General features: G+C 42.9%; 1 protein-coding gene across 1 annotated transcript in view; it reads right to left on the reverse strand.

The window, feature by feature from the left end:
- Positions 1–23,660, reverse strand: part of GRM7 (glutamate metabotropic receptor 7) — a 2,427,639-nt gene that overhangs the window by 1,232,805 nt on the left and 1,171,174 nt on the right. The window contains exon 5 of the mRNA XM_069643494.1: positions 22,456–22,596. Within this exon, the coding sequence (XP_069499595.1) occupies positions 22,456–22,596 (141 nt within the window). The remainder of the gene's footprint in view (positions 1–22,455; positions 22,597–23,660) is intronic.

The following is a 23,660-nucleotide window of genomic DNA, read 5'->3' on the forward strand; positions in this document are numbered from 1 at the left end:
CCTACATGTTTTGTTGAATTTCTCAGAGAAATACAACAGAGTGTTGATGCAGATTTCTGATACAAGGGAGTGTGTAAATATTCTTGGACATAATAGGAGTAGCAGGAATCGGGATTTACGGGAGGGAAATGGTAGTTAAAAGACGGTGATGTGTGTAAGGGGCAGACAAGTGAAATATGTGGTGTGCAACAACAATATGGATAACAATTCAATTAATATGCTTTATTTCCATGCAAAGTCATAAAAACCATAACATATAAAACCAATTCATGAGCATAAAACATGACAGTCACCCATTCAAATATTAGATAACAACATCAGTTCATCATTTCAAGTCTCAGTGTACTAACAAATTAAATACATTGCTTACTTCCAACACAACCTAAAGCCACTCAATGGCTGCCGGACGGGACTATGGCAGGTCTCTCTCCTTTCTTCGCAAGCAGCCTCCATACTACAGGAACCTCAGAAAAATCTAAACGCATTTTCATAGCATCACTGATAATCCTGCAGCCACAACTTACAAACAGCAGCTTCAGAAAGCCTTTCCTCAGTGGCTTAGTAAGAGGGCATAAAAAGCATTGAGTGGAGAAGAACATCATTGCGTTCGCTGCATAACATGCCTCACCTGACACACACCTACAGGTACGGTCAGTTCTGCTGCTCCGTCCTTTCTGTTTAGCATATTGGGTTAAATTCCCTGTTAGCACACTTACTGTGCAAGCCATGTGGCTGGATGCCTCAGTGCAGACATTGCTCGGTTCCTTGTTTGAAACGCATGTGTAGTTCAAACTTTGCTACTTTGTTCCTTGTAAATGCCGTTTACGGCGTGGAAGGTGCCTGGCTTCTCTACAGACATGATTAGCGGTCTGTTTTCACGTTCCTCTCTTTAAAGGGAGGGACCTGGCTAGTGTGCAACCATGTGCATAAAAAGTCCAGACATTTGCCGGATGCGCAGTGGACAGGCACAACAGGCAAGAGCCTCACACAACAAAGTCGACCAAAGTCTAGCCCGCCTATGCTCCTCTGTGTGCAGGCCGTGCCATGGGCTAAAAATACAGGTTATCAGTGCTCACATGTGCCTGTGGGTTATATTTCCTGCAGTGATCTGTTGTGCCTGGCATCTACTGAGACCTCTGGGCTAGTAGGTTTTAAAACATTGGTCCCTAATGCTCATGGTAATCGTAAACTAAGTACTTCATTAGAGTGCCTCCTACTGAACGCTCGTTCATTGGTTGCACATGCTCAAGACTGCTACAATCTACTAGCCGTCTCCCAGCCGGATTTGCTTTGTGTCACAGAAACTTGGCGTTGGTAATAGTTCAAGCATTTCCCCAAAATTATGAGATTGTTCACTGTGATCGCCCTTCTATTCATCCGGGAGAGCATCTTTAAAACCACTTATATAGCTATTGATCACGCTATCACGATAGAAAGCCTATTAGTTCCCATTTCTATCTTGCCCATGATTACTTTGGTTGTCCTAGTGATTTATTGCCCTCCCTGCTATGACTGTACCTTTTTCACTGAATGTCCTGCGTTTGTGTCTGAACTGCAACTGAAGCACTCTTACCTTGTGATGTTGGTGACTTCAATCTCCCAGTTAATAAAGCTAATGAACAACCTGTGTCTCTTTTTCTTGCATCTATGGCAGATCTCGGTTTTCTCTGACACACACCAGCTGGGAAACACTCCTGAGTTTGTTTTGACCCATGAAATTCTTCTGTCTACTGCCTCCCCATTTCCCATCATCTGGTCCGACCACTATGTTGTACCTTTCTCTATCCCACTCTCAGAGCCTATTCCCCCGTCTTGGAGACAGGATATTTTGAAACGTTTCTGGAACTCTGTTCCACGGTCAGCTCTTGCGGCTCGCATTGTCTCGCTTTGTGATGACACTATTCCCTGTTCTTTTGCAACACTGTCATCAGCCTTTAGCAGAGTGGCTGACTCCAACTGCCCCCCTTAAACTTTGTAAACAGAAAAACCATCCTTACGAGCCCTGGTTCTCTGATGAACTTAAATGTTATAAATTACTGTGCAGGCAGGCTGAAAGGAAGTGGAGAGTTGCCTAATCTGTCGCTGATAAAATTCTGCAAAGCCACTGTGACTTACCACTGGGCTATCCTGCTTGCCAAACAATCTTTTTTCAGTACTAAGGTCGAGGCTGCAATCAATCGGCCTAAAGCACTATTTGACTTAGTACGCTCTCTGTCCTCTCCTGCTAAGGCCAATTGTGGAATCTTGGACTCTCAGGTGTTTTGCAAATCTTTGTCCAAGTTCTTTTCCAACAAAATCGCTATTATTTGTCATAACATTGCTACTGTCTGTTCTCACTTTTTGCTTTCTACGTATCCCCTTTTGGACTCTTCATTCAATGCAAATTGGTCCACTTTCCCCACTTTTACTGATCACAATGTCCTTGCTGCTATTAATAAATTAAAATCTGATTCACCTCTCGATCTGATTCCTCTTGCTCTACTCAAGAAGATTGCTGCTGAGATCATACCATGGATTATGATGGCAATTAATGTGTCTCTCTCCTCTGGCTTAATTCCTAGTGAGTTGAAACATGCCTTGGTAATCCCCCTGCTTAAGAAACTCCCTCTTGACCCCTCTACTTTATCTAATTACCATCCTATTTTGCTTCTTCCATTCCTTAAGAAGTTACTTGAGTCTTTGGTTTCCCCTTTGCTTGGTTCCTTTTTTGAATCATCTAAATTTGTTGACCCCTTCAAGTTTCCAGCTTGCTATGGGGGCTGAGTCGGTCTTATTTTCCGTGGTCAATACCTTGCTCGCCTGGTAGATCAGGGCGGGTGGGGGTGCTTATTTTATTAGACCTGTTGGTTGCCTTTGACACCATTGACCACCCCACCCTGATTGCCTGGTTGTCTTCTGAAGGTCTTTTGATCCAGGTTCATACATGGTTCACTGCCTTTATGGCCAATCGCTCTCATTCGGTTTATAATTAATAATAATAATTTAGCATTTATATAGTGCTACAAACCCTCAGGTATCTGAGTGCTGCTTATTATTACCCACGGTGTGTGGTGCTCATTTATCGACCTCGGAAGGATGAAAAGCTGAGTTTTGCCCAGCCAGGATTTGAACCTGCATCAGCAGGCTCTGCCCAGATGTCAAAGGGAGCGCTCTACGCACTGTGCCCAGCAATTATCAACTCCCTTTTTGTTTGTTTCCCTGTCTTGTGGAGTCCCGCAAGGCTCTGCACTTTCTCCCACTCTGTTCAACATTTATATTCAGCCTCTTCTCTGCATTATCCGCCCCCATGTCTTCATGTGCTACTCCTATGCCAACGATATGCAGATTATTCTTCATCTGGATCTTGCTACACCAGACATTGCTGTGCGGCGTATGAGCTGTCTTGAGGAGGTTGGAGGGTGGATGGGCGAGAACTGGCTGAAGTTGAACGGGGAAACGACTGAGGTGCTGGTTGTTGGTTCTTGCTGTCCTCTGTCTTTCTGGACCACTGACTTCCGGCACTCCATTCTTGGCCCCTTTTCTTCTCCTGTTATCTCTGTCAGAGACCTGGGGATCAAACTATCATCCTCTCTGTCCATGCACAACCAGGTCTCTTCAGTTTACCAAGTTGTACATTTTAAGCTTAGAATTCCTTTGTAAAGTCCTACCCTTTATCCATCTTAAATGTGATGCGGAATGGTTGGCTAGTTCCCTGTAGATCTTGAAAAGTTCAGCCATGTTGTCAGATGCGCCACATACCTGTGCCTGTATGTGGCCTCGTTTCTTTGCATGGATGGTGAGTCTGTATTGTAGCAGGCAGCAGGCCACTTTGTCAGAGGATGAGCCTGAGGTTACCCACTTCCGTTCTGCCACCTGGCACGTTCATTTCAGGGCTGCAAGTGCGGGGTCATACCAGGTGTTACGCTTAGAGGCAGGTTTCAGGCAGATCCTCATAACTGGGGTAAGAATGTCAAGAGTGTTGGTGATGGACAGGTGGAGGTTGCTGAGGGAAGTGTCAGAGGTAGAATCAGAGGCGCGGGCGTGTGGGGTGTAAAGGTGGAGGTGAAGGCAGCCACAGTCACTTGTTTCATCGGGCGGATGTTAGGGAACAAGGTTGGTGGGACTTTTGGTGGGACAGTCAGGGGGCCAAAGAGACCCAGGTGGGCATAGAGGAGATAGTGATCTGTCCAGCAGAGAGTGTGACTAGTGGGGGGGAGAGAGAGAGACGTCAGAATGTATGAGGGCATCCAGCGTGTGTACAGCTGAGTGGGTTGGACCAGAAGGGAGAATGGAGAGGGAAACTGAGTTGCAGAGGGCAATGAAAAGAATGGATGCAGAGCCAGGGAGTCCAGTTCAATGTTGAAATCATGTCTGTGTATTGGGTAGTATTCTGTTTTTTGACCTTAGGCTCTTCTCTTTAACTATTATCTGTTGAGTGCTCTATGTATTTGTGAAATAGCATTGCACATGTCATTTTTATTGGTTATGCAAGTCACTTTGTGGCAATCAATACTTCTGTAATTTTTAAATATATATATATATATATATATATATATTTTGTATACATACATGTGATGTTAATAATTGAGTGTTAATAACATTATTTTCATTGTATTTTTCTTCTCTTAGTAGGGTTATTTCAATTTAGTTAAATTGACATTATACATTAACAGAGGTATATTTATGATTCCCTGTGAGTATTGAAGCAGACTTGAGCCACACAGACAGTGCAGAGTTGTTGCAGTCCTTTCTTTTAGATAGTTTGTTTAATATTTGGATGGAGATCTGGCAATGCAGCCTGAGCCACTCGATTGTACAATGGCCTGGAAACCAGGAAGAATGGAGGACATGCACTCATACAGCAAGGTGAACATGGCATGGTCCGAGATAGTGTGGGTGAGATCGGGACAGCAGTTTCTAAGGCTTCTTTAGCTCAGAGGAAAGAGGAAGGGTCATGGGAATTGATCATCTTGGGGAGATTGACCTAGTCCAATTGTCAGACCTCGATATAATTAAGGAAAGAGTGGCGGATGATAAATCGTGACAAACCATTTTCTTCCCAAGAGATATTGGCGAGGGGCTTCGAAGCAGAAAGCGATGGCCGGTGCCAGAATGGAGACCCAGAGAGAGGTTGCAGGTTTTTGTGAAATATTGGCATGGCACACTAATTCGAACGGAGAAGTATGTCTTGCACGATGGTGTCCACCTGTTATTCCTGGAAAAGAACATCTATATATATTTATTTTAAGCCATTTTATTGACTCTTTCAATTAAATTAAAATAACCCGTATATAAAATGGAAACTGAACACTGCTGCCCGTCCTTCTCCCACTGGCATCATTAAAAGGTACCGGCATGCACTTAATGGGCACGTTGATTTTTCCATGTGTGGGGACAGCGGGGCAATATCTGGTTAGGATTCTAATAAGTGACTTGCGAAAAATGGTAAACAAAACGTATGAAATACAAAGATAATACGTTGAGTACATTATGCTCATTTAAGTGAATATGCAGGTGATTGCTTCCATGCAATGATATGATATGATATGGCATTTGTAACGCGCCTATACACAAGTGTTAGACCGTCTTTGAAATAAAGCAGGCTTTCCTTAAACATTACATTCAACAGTCTAGGTGTCATTCCCTGGTTCCTTCTGAAGGAAAGTCCAAACAGCAGGAAGAAAGTGAACAAAATCCTTTATTTTGCTCACAATTGCAGCTCATTCTGTACAAAGTGTACCAGTTCTAGGCTTTGATATTATGTTTTTCGATTGTCTTGCTGAATGGTACTCCTGTTCCATAGCAAATGTCCTCAGTGTACCCTCTGAAGCACTATTATGGGAGCTTCAGGTTGAACAAATATCATTAGAGTTGATGCATTAGTAAAATAAACTTTCCATAAAGGATGACATGCCTTTGAGTAAAGGTATGCAAGACTGGCTGATTATTATTATTATTATTATTATTATTATTATTATTATTATTATTATTATTATTATTATTATTAGTGTTGTTGTATTTATTGAGAGCGGACCTAGCTTTGCAGCGGTATAAAATAAATACAGATAAACAATGGATCACTTTACAGAGGTATACAACAGTACAGATGCATAATGGAGCGATTTTCAGAGGTAACCACATAACAGATTTCAGCGGGTGTAGGATTCCGAGGGGCACAGAGGAGGGGTACAGTTGTACAGGGTGGCAGTCAGGTGGATGGAAGGGGGTGACGTGATGGCCTAGGTGTTGAGGAGAAGAGACTCCTTGAAGAGGTGGGTCTTGAGTCCTTTTTATGAATTTTAGGAGTATGGGGGCGAGTCTGATGCTGACAGGGAGGAGGTTCGATAGTCTTGGGGCATAGACAGAGAAGGCTTGTTTTTTGGTCCTTTCCTTTTTGCAGGGTGGATTTCAAGTCTGCATGTGTCCTGACATCTGGTGGTGCACTGTCTGCCGGAGATGCTGAGTTTCTCTGTGAAGCAGCTGGGTGACTTGAGGGCGATTGCCTTATAGGTGATGCAGCAAGTCTTAAATGTAATTTGGATGTGCAGTGGGAGCCAGTGAAGGTCGATGAGGGTCGGGGTGATGTTGTCATATTTACGAAGACCCTTGATGAGGCGTGCAGCTGCGTTTATGATAGTTCTCAGGACACAAACATGGACTAAGGGATGCCATAGAGGAGGGGCATTGTAACCATCCAGATGGGATAGGACCAGTGCTTGAACTATAGATATAAAACTGTCTGGAGGGACGAAGGGATTGACTCTCTGCAGGAGGGAGAGTTGATACCAAGCTGTGGCTTTGCAGTCACTAGTTTCCCAAATGTTGAACACAGACGTTGGCCTATCTACAGTTCCATAATCTGTTCTACGCCAGTTAAAACATGTTGAGCAAGTCTACAGGATGCTGTTTTTGCAGCTCGAAATGGGTTTAATGACAGTGACTTGTGCTGGTCCAGGTGATGAGTCTGCATTGAGTCACGTTTAAAGTGGACACCTTTTTATAAAGGTAAACCATCACAGGAGATGGGCCAAATACAAGGCTGGTTTAAGGGATCCAATCTCACTTAAGATACAAAATGACTGTTGCCTCCATGCATCATACCCAAAGTACTCTGCTGTGAAGGAATTGGAGGCAAAAGTGCATGAAGAGTAGTCCATAAAAAACCAAGATGGAGGAACCCTTTTCCCAGTCCCTTCTGCTCTGTCTGACTGGTCTAACTGTAGTCCGCTTCCCAAACATACATCGTCAAAGCCCTTTGGAATACAACACCCTGGTGGGAGGTTGGTCATTTGTTTATGAATGTGCCACTTTGTATCATCGTTCCCAGGAGACCTCCAGTTGTAGAGGTGTTACTCAACCTCCCAAGGGATCAAAGAGAGATAGCTTTCCTGCATACTGTCCTACTGTCTGGACAGAGACAGGAAGTGTGTTAAGAATCCGCATAGCCTTTGTTTAACTGTCCAGACTTCACAAGGGTAAAATATTGTGATAATACAAGTATATGGCTGTAAAGATTGTGTGTCACCATACCAAATTACAGCTTCTACAAGGCCCATACATCTTCTTATTATAATGAGAGATTATCTGAGGTCAGTTATGAGTGGTCATGAAGTGAACGAATTGTGACAGATGGTGGTATTCCAAAACGTTTCCACAGGTGTTGGGGGTGCACTTTGGGGCTATGGAGGTGAGCCCATTTCACAATACCCTTCCTAGGGGTAGAGGCAAGTGGGAACTCACTAGCAGTCACACCCCTCTGAGGAAAAGGACTCCCATTCTAGTATTGAACTCCAAAAAATCACACATCATTAACTCTCCCATAATGACATCTTCTGAAGAAAAGGATGAAGAATTCCTCAGTATGTCATTGTCATTCAAGTCCATTAGAGGTACCTGCAAAACAAAACTCATAATAGTGGGATGAAGAAAATCAAGGTCGAAATACAGAGTTTGTGACCAACAGGGAAGAAGGACTTTGACAGTTTGCCAGGGAAGCCCTTCGGCAGCGTCATACAATCTTGAGACAGAGACATCATGGTGAGGAGTCAGTAAGTTCAAAACAGCTGCTCGAGAGTTGCTGAAGGGAGACTGGACACACCATATCCGATGCTGGAGCAGCGCTTGCGAACAAAGTCCAATGCTTGGCATAATGGAAGACAAGGGAAGCGAGAGACAGAGAAGAACACACTGTGTCCTGAGCCAAAAGGGAATGGTGGTGTGAACACTATTGCAATGCGGTGGACAAGGAGGTCCGTTCACGACACCTATACCAGTGCTAGTGAAGAGGGAGCCAAAAATCCTACTCTTCCCAGTACATTAAAAGTATTGTGAATAGCTGAAGAAAGGAATGCGCATACTCATCCCAGTCAAGAACAAACACTGAAAAAACCCGAAGAAAGTGAGAATCATTACTGGAATACTCACACTCATCCCGTCAAGATAAAGGGCCTTATTACGACTGTGCCGGTCCGGTAACACAGGTGCCAGTAAGCTTACTAGAACAGTTGTTACCGGATCCACACAGTACGACTCTGCAGGCATGTGCCGTCCCAACCCACCAGGGTCTGACGTGGCGGGCATAACGGCACCCGCCCGCAGAGTTTCACGGAACTGCTAGCAGCGTTATTAACGGTGCCAATGCTTCTGTGGTCCCCATTCCAATTGAGTCCTATAAGACTCAAATGGGAACAGAGATTACAATTACTGGCGCCTAACTTGCAGGAACGCCAGGGTTTTTATGCCCCAGTGTTTCTGGCAAGCCAGGCGCTGATCAAATTTACATGTTCAGTGGCAACCAGCCGGTTTAACCGGCACAGTTACCGCCAAACTTGTATTGAGGCCCAAAGACTTAAGAATTTCAGAATAAAGTGAGAATCAATACTGGAACTTTAATACTCCTCCCAGTCGGAATCAATCCTGGAACAACTCTACTTCCACTAGTGAAGAAAAAGTGTCAGGAGTACACGAAAATACTAAATCAATTCTGGAACTCTCAGATTTGCTCTAGTAAAGATAAAGAGTGGACGATCAATAAAGAGGAAACCATAAGTCTGAGAAAAGTGAAATAAGAAAACTTGTGTGATGATAAGAAGGAGGACACATTTGTGTAGAATTAAACAAAAGGGACATAAAAGAGAAAGAAGTAATAAAAAGATTGAGAACATTAAGGCTTTGAAAAGTCCTATATTGGGACTGTACAATTTGATGAAAATAATGAACTGTTCGAAAAAATACATGGTTAAACTATACTTAGTGGAAGATCCACATAACAGGAAAAGGGAGTCTTTCTTCTGTTGCTTAGTTATTCTAAATAGAGGTAATTTTGACTCTCACTGAAGACTGGCTAGCACCCATGTTAGTTTAATTAGGTATGGAAGACCTTTATTCAATGGAAAGTTAGAAGATTTCACCTATTTTAGTTAATAAAATATCATTGAGATGGAAAATCAGTCGATGCCCTTCTTCTGACCCACCACATATGTTGTCAAGAATGGGATAAGGACCAAATGATAAAAATGTGGAGGACCCTACAATTAAAAAAAAAAAAAAGTGGCAATGCCCATGCACCTACAGTAGCCAAAGCATAATTCATTGGCTTTGATTTACAGAGTACCTCTGAATTGGTAATACCAGCTGGCGAAAGATGCCTGATCCCTCCTGGGTTAGGGTTATCTGCCCCTAAGGAAATATGAAAAAGGTTAATGTCCAAGTCCCGACTAGCGTGGAGATATGGTTTAGATGTGATGGCAGGTGTATTTGATCCTGATTATCGAGGTGATGTGAGAATAATCTTGCATAATCACAAAATCCATCCATATACAGTGAAGGAGAGGGGGAGATTGCCAAAGGCATATTAGAGAATGCATTGTTTCCCATACCCCAAGAATTACACAATAAGGAAAATACTGATAGGAGGCCTCATGGATTTGGGGGAAGCAGTTGAACCTAAGAAAACTAAACATACATGAGAGATTGAAGAAGCAGGTCTCTTATCAGATTTGGCTTTTGCCCAAAGGAATGATCCAACATGGACAGAAGCCTTTGCAACATTTCTCTCGGAGGGGGAAGGAAGGCATTATGGTGGTCCTTTTTTCTTTTTAAAGAAAGGACTATTGTATACATGGGGTATTAATCCTAATGAAATCCCTCAACTTTATGGGAAATATCCCCGAGATGTGAAGGATATGCTTAGGAAAACATGGGAAGAGAGGAAGGAGGCCATATTGCCCATTTCTCAAACTTGCGCTTACACATTACCACAGTCTGAGAAATTGTGCAAAAACACCTAGGACAGGCACAAGAACACCAAAAGATTAACTATGATAAAAAGGTAGTTCCCTCTACTTTTGCTGTAGACAATTAGTCCTAGCGCTATTACCAATGTCAGAAATCAAAATGGTGCCCAGGTGGTTAGGTTCATATAAAATCCTTGAAAAGAAGAGCACCCATGATTACCTAATTTCACAACCTGACAGGAGGCAAAAGACTCAATATATACCAGATGAACCACCTTAAAGAGTGGAGAGCACACCTCAGTGAAGATACCATCATCACAATAACTACTCTTCTCACTGATTTTCTTCAAGAAAATATCTTAGCCTCCCCAGACTTCTCACTATCCCAACAGTAGGACAATGGGGATTATGTAGCCCAGTTCCCTGATGTATTCATAGAACAACCAGGCAGAGTAAAGAACGCTTGTCACCACATTAGAATACCTCTAGGAATAATTGTGAATTTAAAGCTGCATACGATTCCCGAGACTAGATGAAAAATAATAGAAAAAGAGGTGGAAAATATGATAGAAGCAGATATAATCAAACCTTCGGAAAGACCCTTGTCATTACCAATTGTGTTAGTTGCCAAGCCTCATCAATCGTGGAGATTTTGCATAGATTTGAGGAAACTCAATTTCAGCTCCCTGTTTGATCATTATCGAATGCCTCGGATAAATTATCTAATTGACAAATTGGGCTCTGAAAAATATATCTCCAAGATTGACCTTACAAAAGCATATTGGCATCTTGGCAGGTCCATTTTAGGAAATTGGAAATTAAGGCTATCCAACTGACTCCAAAGCCCAAAACGAAGAAAGGTCTTAATGATTATTTGGGGCTTTCTGGTTTTTACCAGCGGTTCCTACCAAATTATTCCACCATAGCTGCTAATCCCATGGACAAAATCAAAAATGCACACCCTCAAAAACGAATATGGAACAGTGAAGATCAAGCAAGTCTCAATTGGCTAAATAATATTCTCTGCAGCAAACCTGTGTTGAAGATAGTGAGCTTCAATTGAGAGTTCTCAGAGCTGTGTTATCCCAGGAGTATGAAGGTATAGAACACCCAGTATTGTATACCAGTCGGAAGGTCTTTCCACGAGTGCAGAATTATGCCAGAATTAAATTGGAAGCCTTAGCGATTAAACACACCTCAGATTATATTTGACTGGAAGAAAATTCAGATTATTCACTGATCACTCTCCTCTAACATGGATGAGTTTGAGAAAAGATACCAACGCTTGAATCATGAGTTGGTTCTTGGACCAGCGGCCAATCTGCTTCATAGTAGAACATAGTAGAACATAAACAAGGACAGGAACAAGGGCATTTCTCATCACTGAAGAAGGGGAAGACAGCCCAGTAATGCAAAGGGTATGTGACAAATCAAGGGATTACATCACTTCTCCCCAGGGCTGAGCCTTTCCTTGTGAGGTTAGGGAGGAGAGCCTGCTACACAGTACCCTCCTTAAGGGTAAAGGCAAGCGAGACATCGCCAGTAAATAGTCCCCCTCCCCTTCTCCCCTTCTAAAAATTAACCCTACCATACTGAAATCTTCTGAAGAAAAGGATGAAGAAAAGGATACAGAGCCCATACACCTTGTGTAAGAGAAGACAAGAGTAGCAAGAGTAGAGGAGAACACATGGTGTCCGAAGCCGAAAGGAAATGGTGGCGTGAACGCTAATGCAACGTGGTGGACCAGGAGATCCATTCACTACACAAACACCATTGCCAGTGAAGAGGCTCATGCACAACCAAGCAAGGAAGGAGCAGAGACGCCGTTCAAAATAATGAGGAAGAAACAAGAACTCAGCCTGACAGGAAGAGGCCCCAGTCGCATGTGAGCCCTGGTGACATTATCCCTTACTGGAACACTCATACTCATCCCAGGCAAGATAAAGCATTGAGAATACCTAAAGAAAGTGAAAATCATTAATGGAATGTCTCTAGTTCCACTAGTGACTATAAAGTGTCGGGAGTACGCAAACATACTAAGAATCAATACTGGAATACTCTTGGGTAGCAACAGATCATTGCCTTAAAGAGACAGGTGGGGCTCAGGGTTTGTCAGTCAGCTCTCAGTGAAGAGAAACAGAGAATATTATAAGAAATAACAGGCCTAACTGTTGTGACCTCAGGTTATGTATGGGTGCAGACAATGGAATATTGTTATTTGGGATAGTGACACATCAAGCCCTGATGTCTGTAAAAACCATTGTGCAGTGTATTGAAATTATGCAATGTACTAGTATTAATATGTTCATCATATATTTTCTGTCCCAAAGTTATCTTTCAGCAATGCAATTTTAAAGTCGTCAATGGTATGTTGTGGTTCCATAATGTGCTCACCTATATGCATGCCCTTACTCCACCATGTAACGCTTTGTGTAGATTCATATGCTCATGCTGTTGCTGGTCAGTTACCCCAACATAGTAGTTTTCCATGTGCATTTCATGCACATAATCTGATACACAACATTGCTGGATAAACATGTGAAACTGCCTGTAATTTTGAAACCCTGATGCAAGTTGGGTATCCTAATTGTATCTGAACTCTACATTTGTGTGCAGGTTAGACCTGTATTTTGCAAGGCATGGCACACATCTCTATGTGATCTGAACTTAAAATGAACTTCCAGTAATGGCTACTGAGTGTCAGCTGTGCTGTGTGTGATGTGGCTGAAATGGATAACTCTGATTTTCCACTTCAGATGGACGATTATAACAATCCAGGCGGCTCTCATGCAGTGAATCTCCAAAAACGTTCTTAAAGTTGACAAGGCTCAAATGACCCAACATGTCAGGGCTCGAGTTTTACATGAACCAGTTCCCTCATGCTTATAGTGGACTCCCTTATTGTTAATCGTGATAGCTTTGTCTTTGCGCTTTGAATACCCCTTGATTGGTTGAATAGCCAATGGGATAATCCCTGGTTTCAAACATGCATCATCAACTTCCAATCCCATCCCAGTGCCTACTCAGCCCTTCACCCTTCACAATATTATATTTTGAGTGTGATTTAATTGGATAACAATAACACTTGTATTATATGACTTAGAAGCCGTATGTATTCAACATGAATTTTAATATAAAAACATATATCATGATCATTATTTTTACAGACATATGCCCTATCAGGATGTTGATTCATTTGACCTAATTCCTATTTAATGTAAAACTAAACTTGGAGCTGAAGACCATTCACACCCTGAAGTATCGTGCAGTGCATGATCAGTAGTTTTGCCTCTTCAACGAGACCACCTAAAGAGGCTTAATTCAAAAATACTACTTAGTGAGGCTCAAGACAGAGGCTTAAGGTGTAGGAATTACAACGAATAGGCCCGCTCTGTCACTTCTCACCAGAGGCAATGTCATATGTTTTCATTTTTCCATGTGTTCAGTTTCTAGTCATTGCCTCTGAGCTCGGATGGCAAGAGAAGCAGCACAAAGTCCCAATACGCTACAGTGAGCAGCAAAACAGCATATGCTTGATGAATAACCAGGAACCCAGGAGATCTGACGTCAGAGTGGGCTGCACACCAGCATTACGTGCCATCACACTGCAGCATTCCAAGAAACGGCACACGCTGGATATATTGGCACAACAGAGACTTGGAGGTAGATAATGGTCCTTGGATTCTGGCCAAACGAGGTGTTGTTATGAAAAAGGTTAAGAATTAATACAACATCGAAATGTAACCTCCTATTTGATGACAACGTTAAAATGAGCCCTAGCTATGAATAGAGGATGGGGTGGTGCTGATCTGTGCAGACCTCTACAAAAGGAGGCCAATGATAACGGCAAGGGGGATGGAAGGGACACAAAAGTGCTCTTAAGTGTGACGCAATGTATTAGAAAGAGACAGAGGGAAGGCATACATGAGTTGAAAGGGAGGAAAGATGTCTGATTGCCAGTGACAGAATGGGTCATGTATGTTCTTTAAAGGGAGAACAATCAAATCATAGTAAGTGTGTGAGAGTGAGGGGTCATTTGGGCCCCCCCCATACGTTCAGCACGAAAATGAACCACTTGCTCACGCTGGGCAGCCTATCCGGATGAAACAGCGCCTACACGTCTATATGTAACATTGCTCCCCAACCAATCCTGTACTAATGTAATTGATAATGTCATCAGCGATAATGCTGTTTTGCTTTATAATTCTATGTACGTGTATTGTTTGCCAGAGCGCTCTCGAGGCAGAAGAGTTCTCTGGATGCCAACTTTATATAAAGACCTATTAATCTTGCAACCCGTTCTCCTAGTCTCATTCCCTACTGGGATGTGTTATAATTTATGAGTTTGTATTGGTAAGTCGGGGAGTGTGCCTTTACATAAGGTTGAGGAAAGAACCAAGCATGCGCTTTTGGAGTGATGGTTATTGATCGGAGTAAGAGTGAGGACAATGGCAAGTGTGGGATCCAGAGGCGGTGGATAGGGGTCAGATTAAAGGTGAGGAAAGAGAAAAACATGGATCTAGCGGTTGTGGGCAGGGATCAGAGTAATGGCGCAGAAAGTTTGAGGAATGGCCCATGCATGGGCTCCAGTGGCGGTGGCTAGGTAACAATGAGTGAATAGCCGAGCATGGGCTATGAAGGAGGTGTGAATGTATTAGAATATGGATGATGAAACTGAAAGTTCTGCATTTAAAAGAGGTAAATCAAAGGGACCAGATGAATGATGAAGGAAGCATGCATTCTAAGGGGTTCCGAAATTATCAGAGTAAGGTTGAATGAGGTGCCGATGGAGTGGGTCATTATTAGGGTAAGTTCACATAGGAGGTAAACATATGTTAAGAAATCAGTTATTTTATAATGGAGCAGCTGAGAAGGAGTTTCAGTTGTGGTGTAAAGGGATGATGGAGGAAACATGAACTCTAAATGATATATGAAAGGGAACAGCCAATCTGGAACTCTTTGTGGTGATGCGTGTAAATGATCATATGAAAGGCACAGACAGGGTCGAGAGTTTACTCTGATGATGCCACGTGGTATCAGAGCTTTGGATAGGCAAGCCCAGGCTTGAGTTTCACAGGGAGAATTTGGGCGACAGTAGTGCATATGCCAGGGCACATCATGGTCTCTATAGGTGAAGACCTCTTTGTGTGAAGGACAGGTAGTGCACATGCATTTAGGAAGGGGCGGGAAGGGAGCGTTTTAACATACAAGCTGCCAGAGAAGGGAGTGCAAGCTCTAATAACAGAAGAGACAAACATGTCGTATAGATTTTGCAGAGAGTTGAGATAGCCCAACCACTAAGACTGAGCAAAGTGCCCTCAGATACGGGTAGTATAGCTGGTGGCAACGCGCTCGTCTTGGAAGTAAGACGACCAGCGTCTGCGCTTAGAAACCTCTGCCTTATTAAGCACATTATAAATAACCAATGATATATATCATTATATTATATTATATTATATTATATTATATTATATTATATTATATTATATTATATATCTGTGCTCATTCTGACGTTGCTCAATTGTGTACCATGAGATTATAAATGCAATTACTAGAGGGTGGAAGGGCAAGTAGAAGGTGACATAGGGAAAAGGGTGGGAACTGTCTAAATTAGAAATAAACAACACGTTCTATTATGGTGCTATGTTTGTGTTCAGCTTTTACCATATTCATGGCTTCTCTGCACTTTGATTCCAGGTTAGTGGTGTAGTGGGAGCGGAGCAAGTCTGCTGTTGCTGAAGTGTAAATGCAAGGCATGTGAGAGAAATCATGTTCTACTGAAGGAAAGCATCTAGGTATTGTTTTGCTTTTTGCTGTATGATTTGCAGAATTGTTATTCATGCCTGCAACAGCCTCCTAGGGGGATGTGGTTGGTATGATATATTTTATTTGTATCGTGCTCGTACACAAGTGTTTCAGAGCAGAACGAGGCAAGGGAGGGGAACAGCGGAGAACAAAACTGCGATCTTACTAGGCCCAGTGACATTGAGAACGTGCAAGTGCATGGGAGGGGGAAAAAGGGAAAGTGCAAGGGAAGGGGAGAGAGGTGGAAAGTACAGGACAAAAGGAAATAAAAATAAATGAATGAAAGAAAGAAAACATGCATACATAAATAATAAAAAGCAGCAAACAGCAGTAGTGCAGCAAGCAAGAGGCAAATGCTAGGTTTAAGGCAAAGGGTGTGTCTGATAAGTGCAGAAAAACAGAAAAGGGGCGCTGTAGGGTAACAGATGCAGCCCCCAGTGCAAGGGGTCGCCAGGAAGCAGTGCGAGTATGTGGCAGGGTGAGCAGGTACCTGGGCTTGAGAGTAATGTAAAGGGCATACTTGATAACATGTATGTATACCCCAACAGGCATTTTCTCAGAAAGTCTGAGGAAACAAGATGATGCTTAGGGCTCTGAGTGAAGTGATGGCGCTGGTGTGGGCTTATTAGTTGCTTATCAGGAGCACAACTGGTCTGAACAAGGCTGGCGACACAGTACCATAATGTCCAACATCCTGGAAACTAGGGAGCCCAGGAGGAGGACGTGTGTTGAAACTGGGAAGTGCAGAATGGTTTTGTTCCCTCAAATAAATAAAGGGAAGCATGGTAGAAGACAAGTCCTGCAAGGGATCAGGATGAAAACAGATAGGTTTGGGGCTCGAGGCTTCATTAAATCACTCTGCTAAATTGAGAGTGACTTGTGGAGGGACTATTCATGTCTTCCACCAAGAGGAAGATGCACAGTTTCTCACAACTGTAATTGTAATGGTGTCTTAAAAATTTGAGGGCAGGATATTGTCCATATTTCTAATATTCCAACATGGCTTCCCTAGAGGTTGTTTTGATGCTGGGGATTCTGTGAGCTTTCATGGGATGTAGGGACAATCTTTCGTAGGTTGACTGGGCTCTGAATCTCCCCCCGCCTTCCCAGGCCCCACTGTCTATGGTATGTGTTACTACATGGTTGGGTTCTTGGAGTTCACTATTGGACTTTCATATATGGGTTGTTCACAAAATTAATCACAAAAAGTTTTGCAGGATAGGAGAAGTTGGCTCTTTATTTTTTATTTATTTATTTTTATGAATTACGTTTATAATATGCCCAGACCCAGAGGTATCACAGCGTAGTTACAGACAGTGGGTAAATACAATCTTTATATTATGGCAGAGATATAGCAGAACGATACAAAATATTACATGTAGTGTATATAGAAATGAGGGGGGTCAAGTCAGGAAGGGTTGGTGATTACCAAGTTTTCAATGATTTTTTGAATTGTGGGTTGGATGTTTCTTTCTTGATATTGGTGGGTAGGGAGTTCAAGTGTCTGGGAGCAAGGACTATAAAGCTGCTGCACCCCGCTTTCTCTTTTTTTATATCATGGAATTTCAAGATGTGAATTGTTATTGGATCTGAAAAGTCTAGTCTAAGATTTCTTCATGACTGTGTTGATGAGATATTTAGGACTTTGTTGGCAATGCATTTATGCGTTATGCTTAGGGTTTTAAATATTATACTAGCTTGAATGGGGAGCCAGTGGTTATCTCTCCTGATATTGGAGATGTGCTCAGATTTTTTTATGCGTAGGGCAGCTCTAAGGGCTTTATTCTGTATAAGTTGGAGTTTGGCTATGTTGGTTTTGGAGTTGCCGAGGAAAAGGATGTTGCAATAGTCGAGCTTGCAAAGGATAAGTGCTCTTGCTAATGTAACACAGTTATCAGGTGATAGGAATTTACGACTAAGGGAGATGAGTTTGGGGATGTAGGAGGTGGAGGAGGCTAGGGTGTTTACTTGTTTTGACATGGTGAAAGTGGCGTCTAAGTAGACACCAAGTGTCTTAACGTGTTGGAGAACTGGGATTGTGGTGCCATCAATGATGAATGAATTATAATCAGGCTGAAGAGTGTCAATTTTGGATGCTGAACCTAATATAAGTAGCTCTGTTTTGTCATCATTGATGACACCCCTGGCATCCAGGGCTGCAAAGAGAAGCTTGGTATAGGCATTGTACAATGTGGGTGATAGGCAGGAGCCTTGCAGGATGCCTATGGGAACTGGTATAGGGTCGGCTGCTTCTTTGCCGATGGATACTCTTGATGTCCTATCTGCTAAGAAGGATTTGATCCAGTCAGTGGCATCCTTAGACAGGTAGGAGTTATTGGCTAGAGTGTCACAGAGTTTGTCATGGTCGACCAAATCAAATGCCGCCGAGAGGTCCAAAAGCATTAGTAAGCAGAGTTTGCCTGATTCTCTGGTGGCATCCATTTGGATCTCAAGATAGAGAATGGCTGTCTCTGTGCTATGATTGTGGTGGAATCCTGATTGTTGGCCCCCCAGTAGTTGATGATGCTCTGGTGGTTTTGTATTTGGGAGTAGGCTATTTTATCAATTATTTTCAGGAGAAACGGGACCGTTGTGATGGGTCGGTAGTTTGTAGGGATCGATGGATCACCCATGATTTTTTAATGCTGGTGGGACTGTGTTGGTGAGGAAGGAAGCATTAACAAATTCGGTGATGACGGGTGTTAGGGCGGCAGCACAGAATTTAACTAAGTGGGAGGGGAATTGGTCTTCTTTGCAATTGGAGGCTTTGAGTTTGGCCATGGTGTCTGACACTTCTTTGTGTGAGACAGGAGTGAAATAAAATGGAGTAATTGGAGTGGTGTTAGATAGATTCGAAGTGATGGTGGGTGGAGTTTTTTCCGCTAGCAGGTTTTTTTTGCAATCAATTTTCTTTTGCAGTAGTAGGATTTTTGATGCTAATGCGTCTTGTATTGTGGTACACCAATCTTTACTAGCATTAGTGGGTGCTAGAACTGGGCAAGGATGTTCTAGCTCTCTGAGGATAGAGAACAGTTCTTTGCTGTCTGAGGGGGCATTGGTAATGCGAAGGTTAAAGGCATTTGCTTTTTGGGCAATTATGGCTGATTTGTTTTTTTTGTTGGCTTCATCGTAGGCTTCAGCTGATTCTGGGGTGTTATTTTTCCTGTGGAGGTGCTTGAGTGATCTTTTTATGTGTCTCAGGGACACTAGTTCTTCATTGAACCAGAAACAGGATCTTTTTTAGGGCCTGCGAGTTTTGGTGATGATGGCAGCGAGTAGGTCAATAGTTTGGGTAAGGCTTTGTTGGTAGCGTTCTGCTAGGTAATCAGGATTATTAGTGTCTGGTGTTGTGATGGCTAGCGCTGCATTCATATTGGGGGAGAGGTTGTCTGATGAGAGCTTTTTGATATTTCTGGTTTCAAAGGTATTAGGTTTTTTGGGGGTAGTTGGTCGATGAAATTATTGTTTAGTGTAAAGAAGATGACGGAGTGGTCTGACCACTCTACGGGGTGGATGGCATCAATAGTGACTTGTGAGTTAAGAGTGACGAGCCAGTACAAAGTTCTACCTTTGGAATGGGTGGGTACGTTTATCAGCTGTTCAAAGTTCATATCTACCATAGCTGTATGGAAAGCTGATGCGTCAAGATCTAAGGGATCATTGAAACCTAAGTTAATGTCTCCTAGGAAGATACATTTGGTGTTGAGCTTTATAATGGGAGTTAATAGTAGTGGGATGTCCAGGTTAGGGTGAGTGTTTTGATTTGGTGATCTATACACTACCAGAAAATTGGTGGTGGTTTTGGGGTTGGATGCAAGCTTTACTAGTAGTAGCTCATAGCCTTGTGTGGGTTCCATTGGACAGGCTCTGATTTGCAGTGTGGTTCTGGCTATTATAGCGACTCCGCCTCCTTGAGTGTCGGTCCTATCTGTACTGAGGATGCTGAATCCTTGAGTTATGGCAAGAGCTAGGAGAGGGTCTGCAGCACAGTGTAGCCATGTTTCGGTGACTACCAAGATATCAAGTTTTTGGTCCACAATGAGGTAGCGGATTTCTATTGCATGGGCTCCGAGGGAGCGCCCGTTGATGAGGGCACATTTGAGTGTGGAAATAGGGGCATGCAACAGTGTATTGTCTGGTGTAGTGCCTGGGTTAGTGGTGTTAATAGAATTTGGGAGTTATTTTGGTATTTTTTGCATTTCTTAGGGAGGTCTTTAAGTTGGCAGTTGGTAGTGCGGGGGTCTAGCTTGGTGGATGAATTGGTAGATGTGGTGAGTGTGGATGCTTGGTGGCTGGCTTTGGTTCTGGTCCTGAGTCTGTTAAGCCTGTCAATACCCAGGGTGGGTGTGGTCTTGTTGTTATACTTGTTCTGTTGGTTGTGTTTGGGAGAAATGTGGCTAATGCTCGGGATGGTTAGCGCTGTTTTACTTGTGGCATTAGAGGAAGTACACTTAATGGGTGCAGTATGTCTGGGGAATGGGGGTAGTGAAGGAAGGAATGGGGTAGGGCAGGGATAGGGTAGTGGTGTTGGCATCCCAGTCTGGCTAATCCTTCATCGATCTTGATGAAGTGACCTTTTTAACATGGTGTAGAGTGGGTTATTATACAGAAAGGGAACATGATGGTAGCTAGGAATATCCACATAATGTGAATAAGGTTGGCACCATTCAATTATCTAGGTATTGTGAAAGGTGACTGGCGCGACTAGTGAGCAACTACACTCAATACAGTAACAATCACAGAATGGGCAGGTGCGACTAGTGAGCAACTACAATCAATACAGTCACAATCACAGGATAGACTGGTGCGAATAGTGAGCAACTACATTCAATACAGTCACAATCACAGGATAGGCTAGTGCAGCTGTGAGGCTATAGCATACTGTTAGGACAGTATTACAAGGTAAGCTAGTGCGACCGAGGAGCAGCTGCAACCAGTTTAATCATAATGACAAGATGGGCTCGGTTAATAGACTAGTCAGGAGTAGGCTAGTTTAACATTCAGATGCAGACAAGGTAGAGTTGGCAGTGTGGGCTGACACATAATCTCATGGCAGGACAATGAGTAGGTAAGCTGATAGGGAGGTTGGTTGTGATGGGATGAGCATTATAATCTAAGCATGCTATTGAATGAGTGAATTCTGTGAATAATCTGGCAATGCAATCCGGCAGTGTTACAGAAGGGCAAATCAGCAATATTATCGCAGGGAATAGTTATAGGCACTGATAGTAATACGAGGGCAAACCATTACTGTGAGGAATTCTCGACATATAAGTTCAGTAAATACTTTTCAAAGCGTTCAGGAGCCGTATTTGTTAGTGGCTCATGAGTCTTCGGGCATAGGCCATTGTTATAACATTGTACACGATTTGTATGGGCTATAATAATCCACAGATACAAGAAATGCAAGGGGATTCTCACATGCAGGACATACAGACTATTTCCATGATTGTGAGACATACGCTGCATGGCTGTAATAGTAGATGCTATCAGATGACTGGATATGCAGGGATAATATTGTACCTTTTGGAAATCAGGTCCAAGGGAGTTAGCCACGCCGCGCCTTCCAGAAGCCAACAGGGGCTAACAGGGCCTTTTCCTGGCCTTATCCGGGCCGCCGGCTTTCCGCCTGCCGGCAGAAGTTGTAGATTTAAGTAATCTACACATTGCTTAGCAACGTAGATGCATCCAAACCTCGTTTTGGGCCCGTGCAGCGCCCGACATTTTCTTTTGATTTTGAATGCGGGGATATGTTGCAAATCAGCTGTTTGTCTCCAGCTGAGAAATGGAGCAGGTAGGGGCACACTGCTGATCTTAGGACGGCAGTATGATGCGGGGGCAGGGCAAAGCAGATCTCACCATACTGGAGTAGTCTGCTGGGCGAGTTTCGTCCAATGTCGAGTTGCTGCTGCCTGTAGATGTGGAGGTGCTGTTAGATGGTGGGGGCTCCTGCCCGCTCCACCTCGCTGGTAACTCTGTGTTCTGTATTGATTCTGTATTTTTTTATGATTTGATCATGTACCCTCCGACCAGGGGAATTACTAATTTCGAATATGTAGGAGCTACCAAAAATGTGGATTTTAACATTTCCTTTTACTGGATTAAAAATGCACTAGTCAGGAATGGGAACTGCTCTTTTATCTTATTTTGTAATATTCTCTTTCACTGATCCCTTAAAATCTTACTTGGCACACTGGGTGTGTCCATATAAACAATTTTGAGAACACAGACAGTGCTGCCTAAAACTCTCATTTGTACCTAACTGAGGTTATAATTGAACTCAGGTTAACATCTGGTGTGTACATCTAAGGAGATTCTGCTTAGCACTGCCAATATCGTGAATAAGGACAGTATACAAATAACTGTAATTGTGCCCTCATTCGGTCACCACATGTTGGAGGTGTGCAAATGAGGTTGACAGAAGCCGAAGCATTACCTGTGCATTTCCGATCGGTGTCTTCTTTTTTTGAACCAGTCATTGTTAACTTGCAGTTGAAGGTCTCCTCCCAGTATTCAGCAAACCACACATTTCGCCTGTTGTTCTCCAGGGTCCTGGTGGTGAAGTAGATATCAAAACCTATGGTAAAGATACACAGGGTCAGGAAAAGACCAAGGTAAGATGAGCAAGGCAGTGATTTTGGAAATCCATCTTATACATATCTGCAGAGACCATGGAAGAAACTACCCCTCAAAAACTCGTTCCTATGTTCAACGCTTTATTTAACATCCCAGAGAAATGTTAACACATAGCTAATATTGTGAGGTCATGTTTAGAAGAGTGTGACATTTTGGTTTAAATAATATTCGTCGGTGTTAAAAAAGGAAGTTTGATAAGGGATGGAAATGAGTTATAAAAAGGTGATCTACCCCGAGGTATTGTCTGCCTTAGAGACAATAATGGTGTGAGTGGAAGCAGAACGTGACAAGTCACAAAATAGCAAAGAATAATGTATGTTCACTTTCAATGGAATTCATTTTGTTTACCTGTACAGACATTCATGAAATGGGCTGCCTCCAGAAGCTGTTCTTGCTCCTACGCCCCAGCACGTACCACCTCTTCCCTCTTCCTTTCTGCATTTGCACGTTCTGATTACTCACAACGCATAGTAGGTTCGTCCCTCCCCCCTCTATGCTTAAATATTGTACTGTAATGTATTTCCCTCCCTGCTCTCTCCTGCCCTATGGGCGCTTTAAAACAGTATGTTCTTATTGTATAAGTGCCTAAAAAGCAAACAGTAAATAAATAAAATTCTGGACAGTTGAGCTGATTTAGTGCAACTGTGTATATTGAATTGAGTAGATACTACTTTCTAGATGGCACAACCCTTCAACAGAGCAGTATACAACATGGCATGCATGTCGATTTGTGTGCATGCAGTTTTGACCACCAACACATTTCTCCAGTTAGCTTTTATGCTGCGGAATGCCATGAAGTATGCACTCACTCGACTTGGATTTCTCCTTTGGCTGCCCTTCAGACTTTGGACCTGATTCATGCAATATTTTTCACGCTTCAAAATTACTTTGATTCATGGAACTGTGCAAAGTATAGTTTTGCAGATCTAAGCTGGTGCAAAGTCATGTTGGACTGCAAACATGACTTTGTACTGACCTTGCACTACAAAGATTCGCTTTGTACAG

This window comes from Ambystoma mexicanum, chromosome 2p (assembly GCF_040938575.1).
Source record: "Ambystoma mexicanum isolate Mex_15411 chromosome 2p, UKY_AmexF1_1, whole genome shotgun sequence".
Classification (NCBI taxonomy): Eukaryota; Metazoa; Chordata; class Amphibia; order Caudata; family Ambystomatidae; genus Ambystoma; species Ambystoma mexicanum.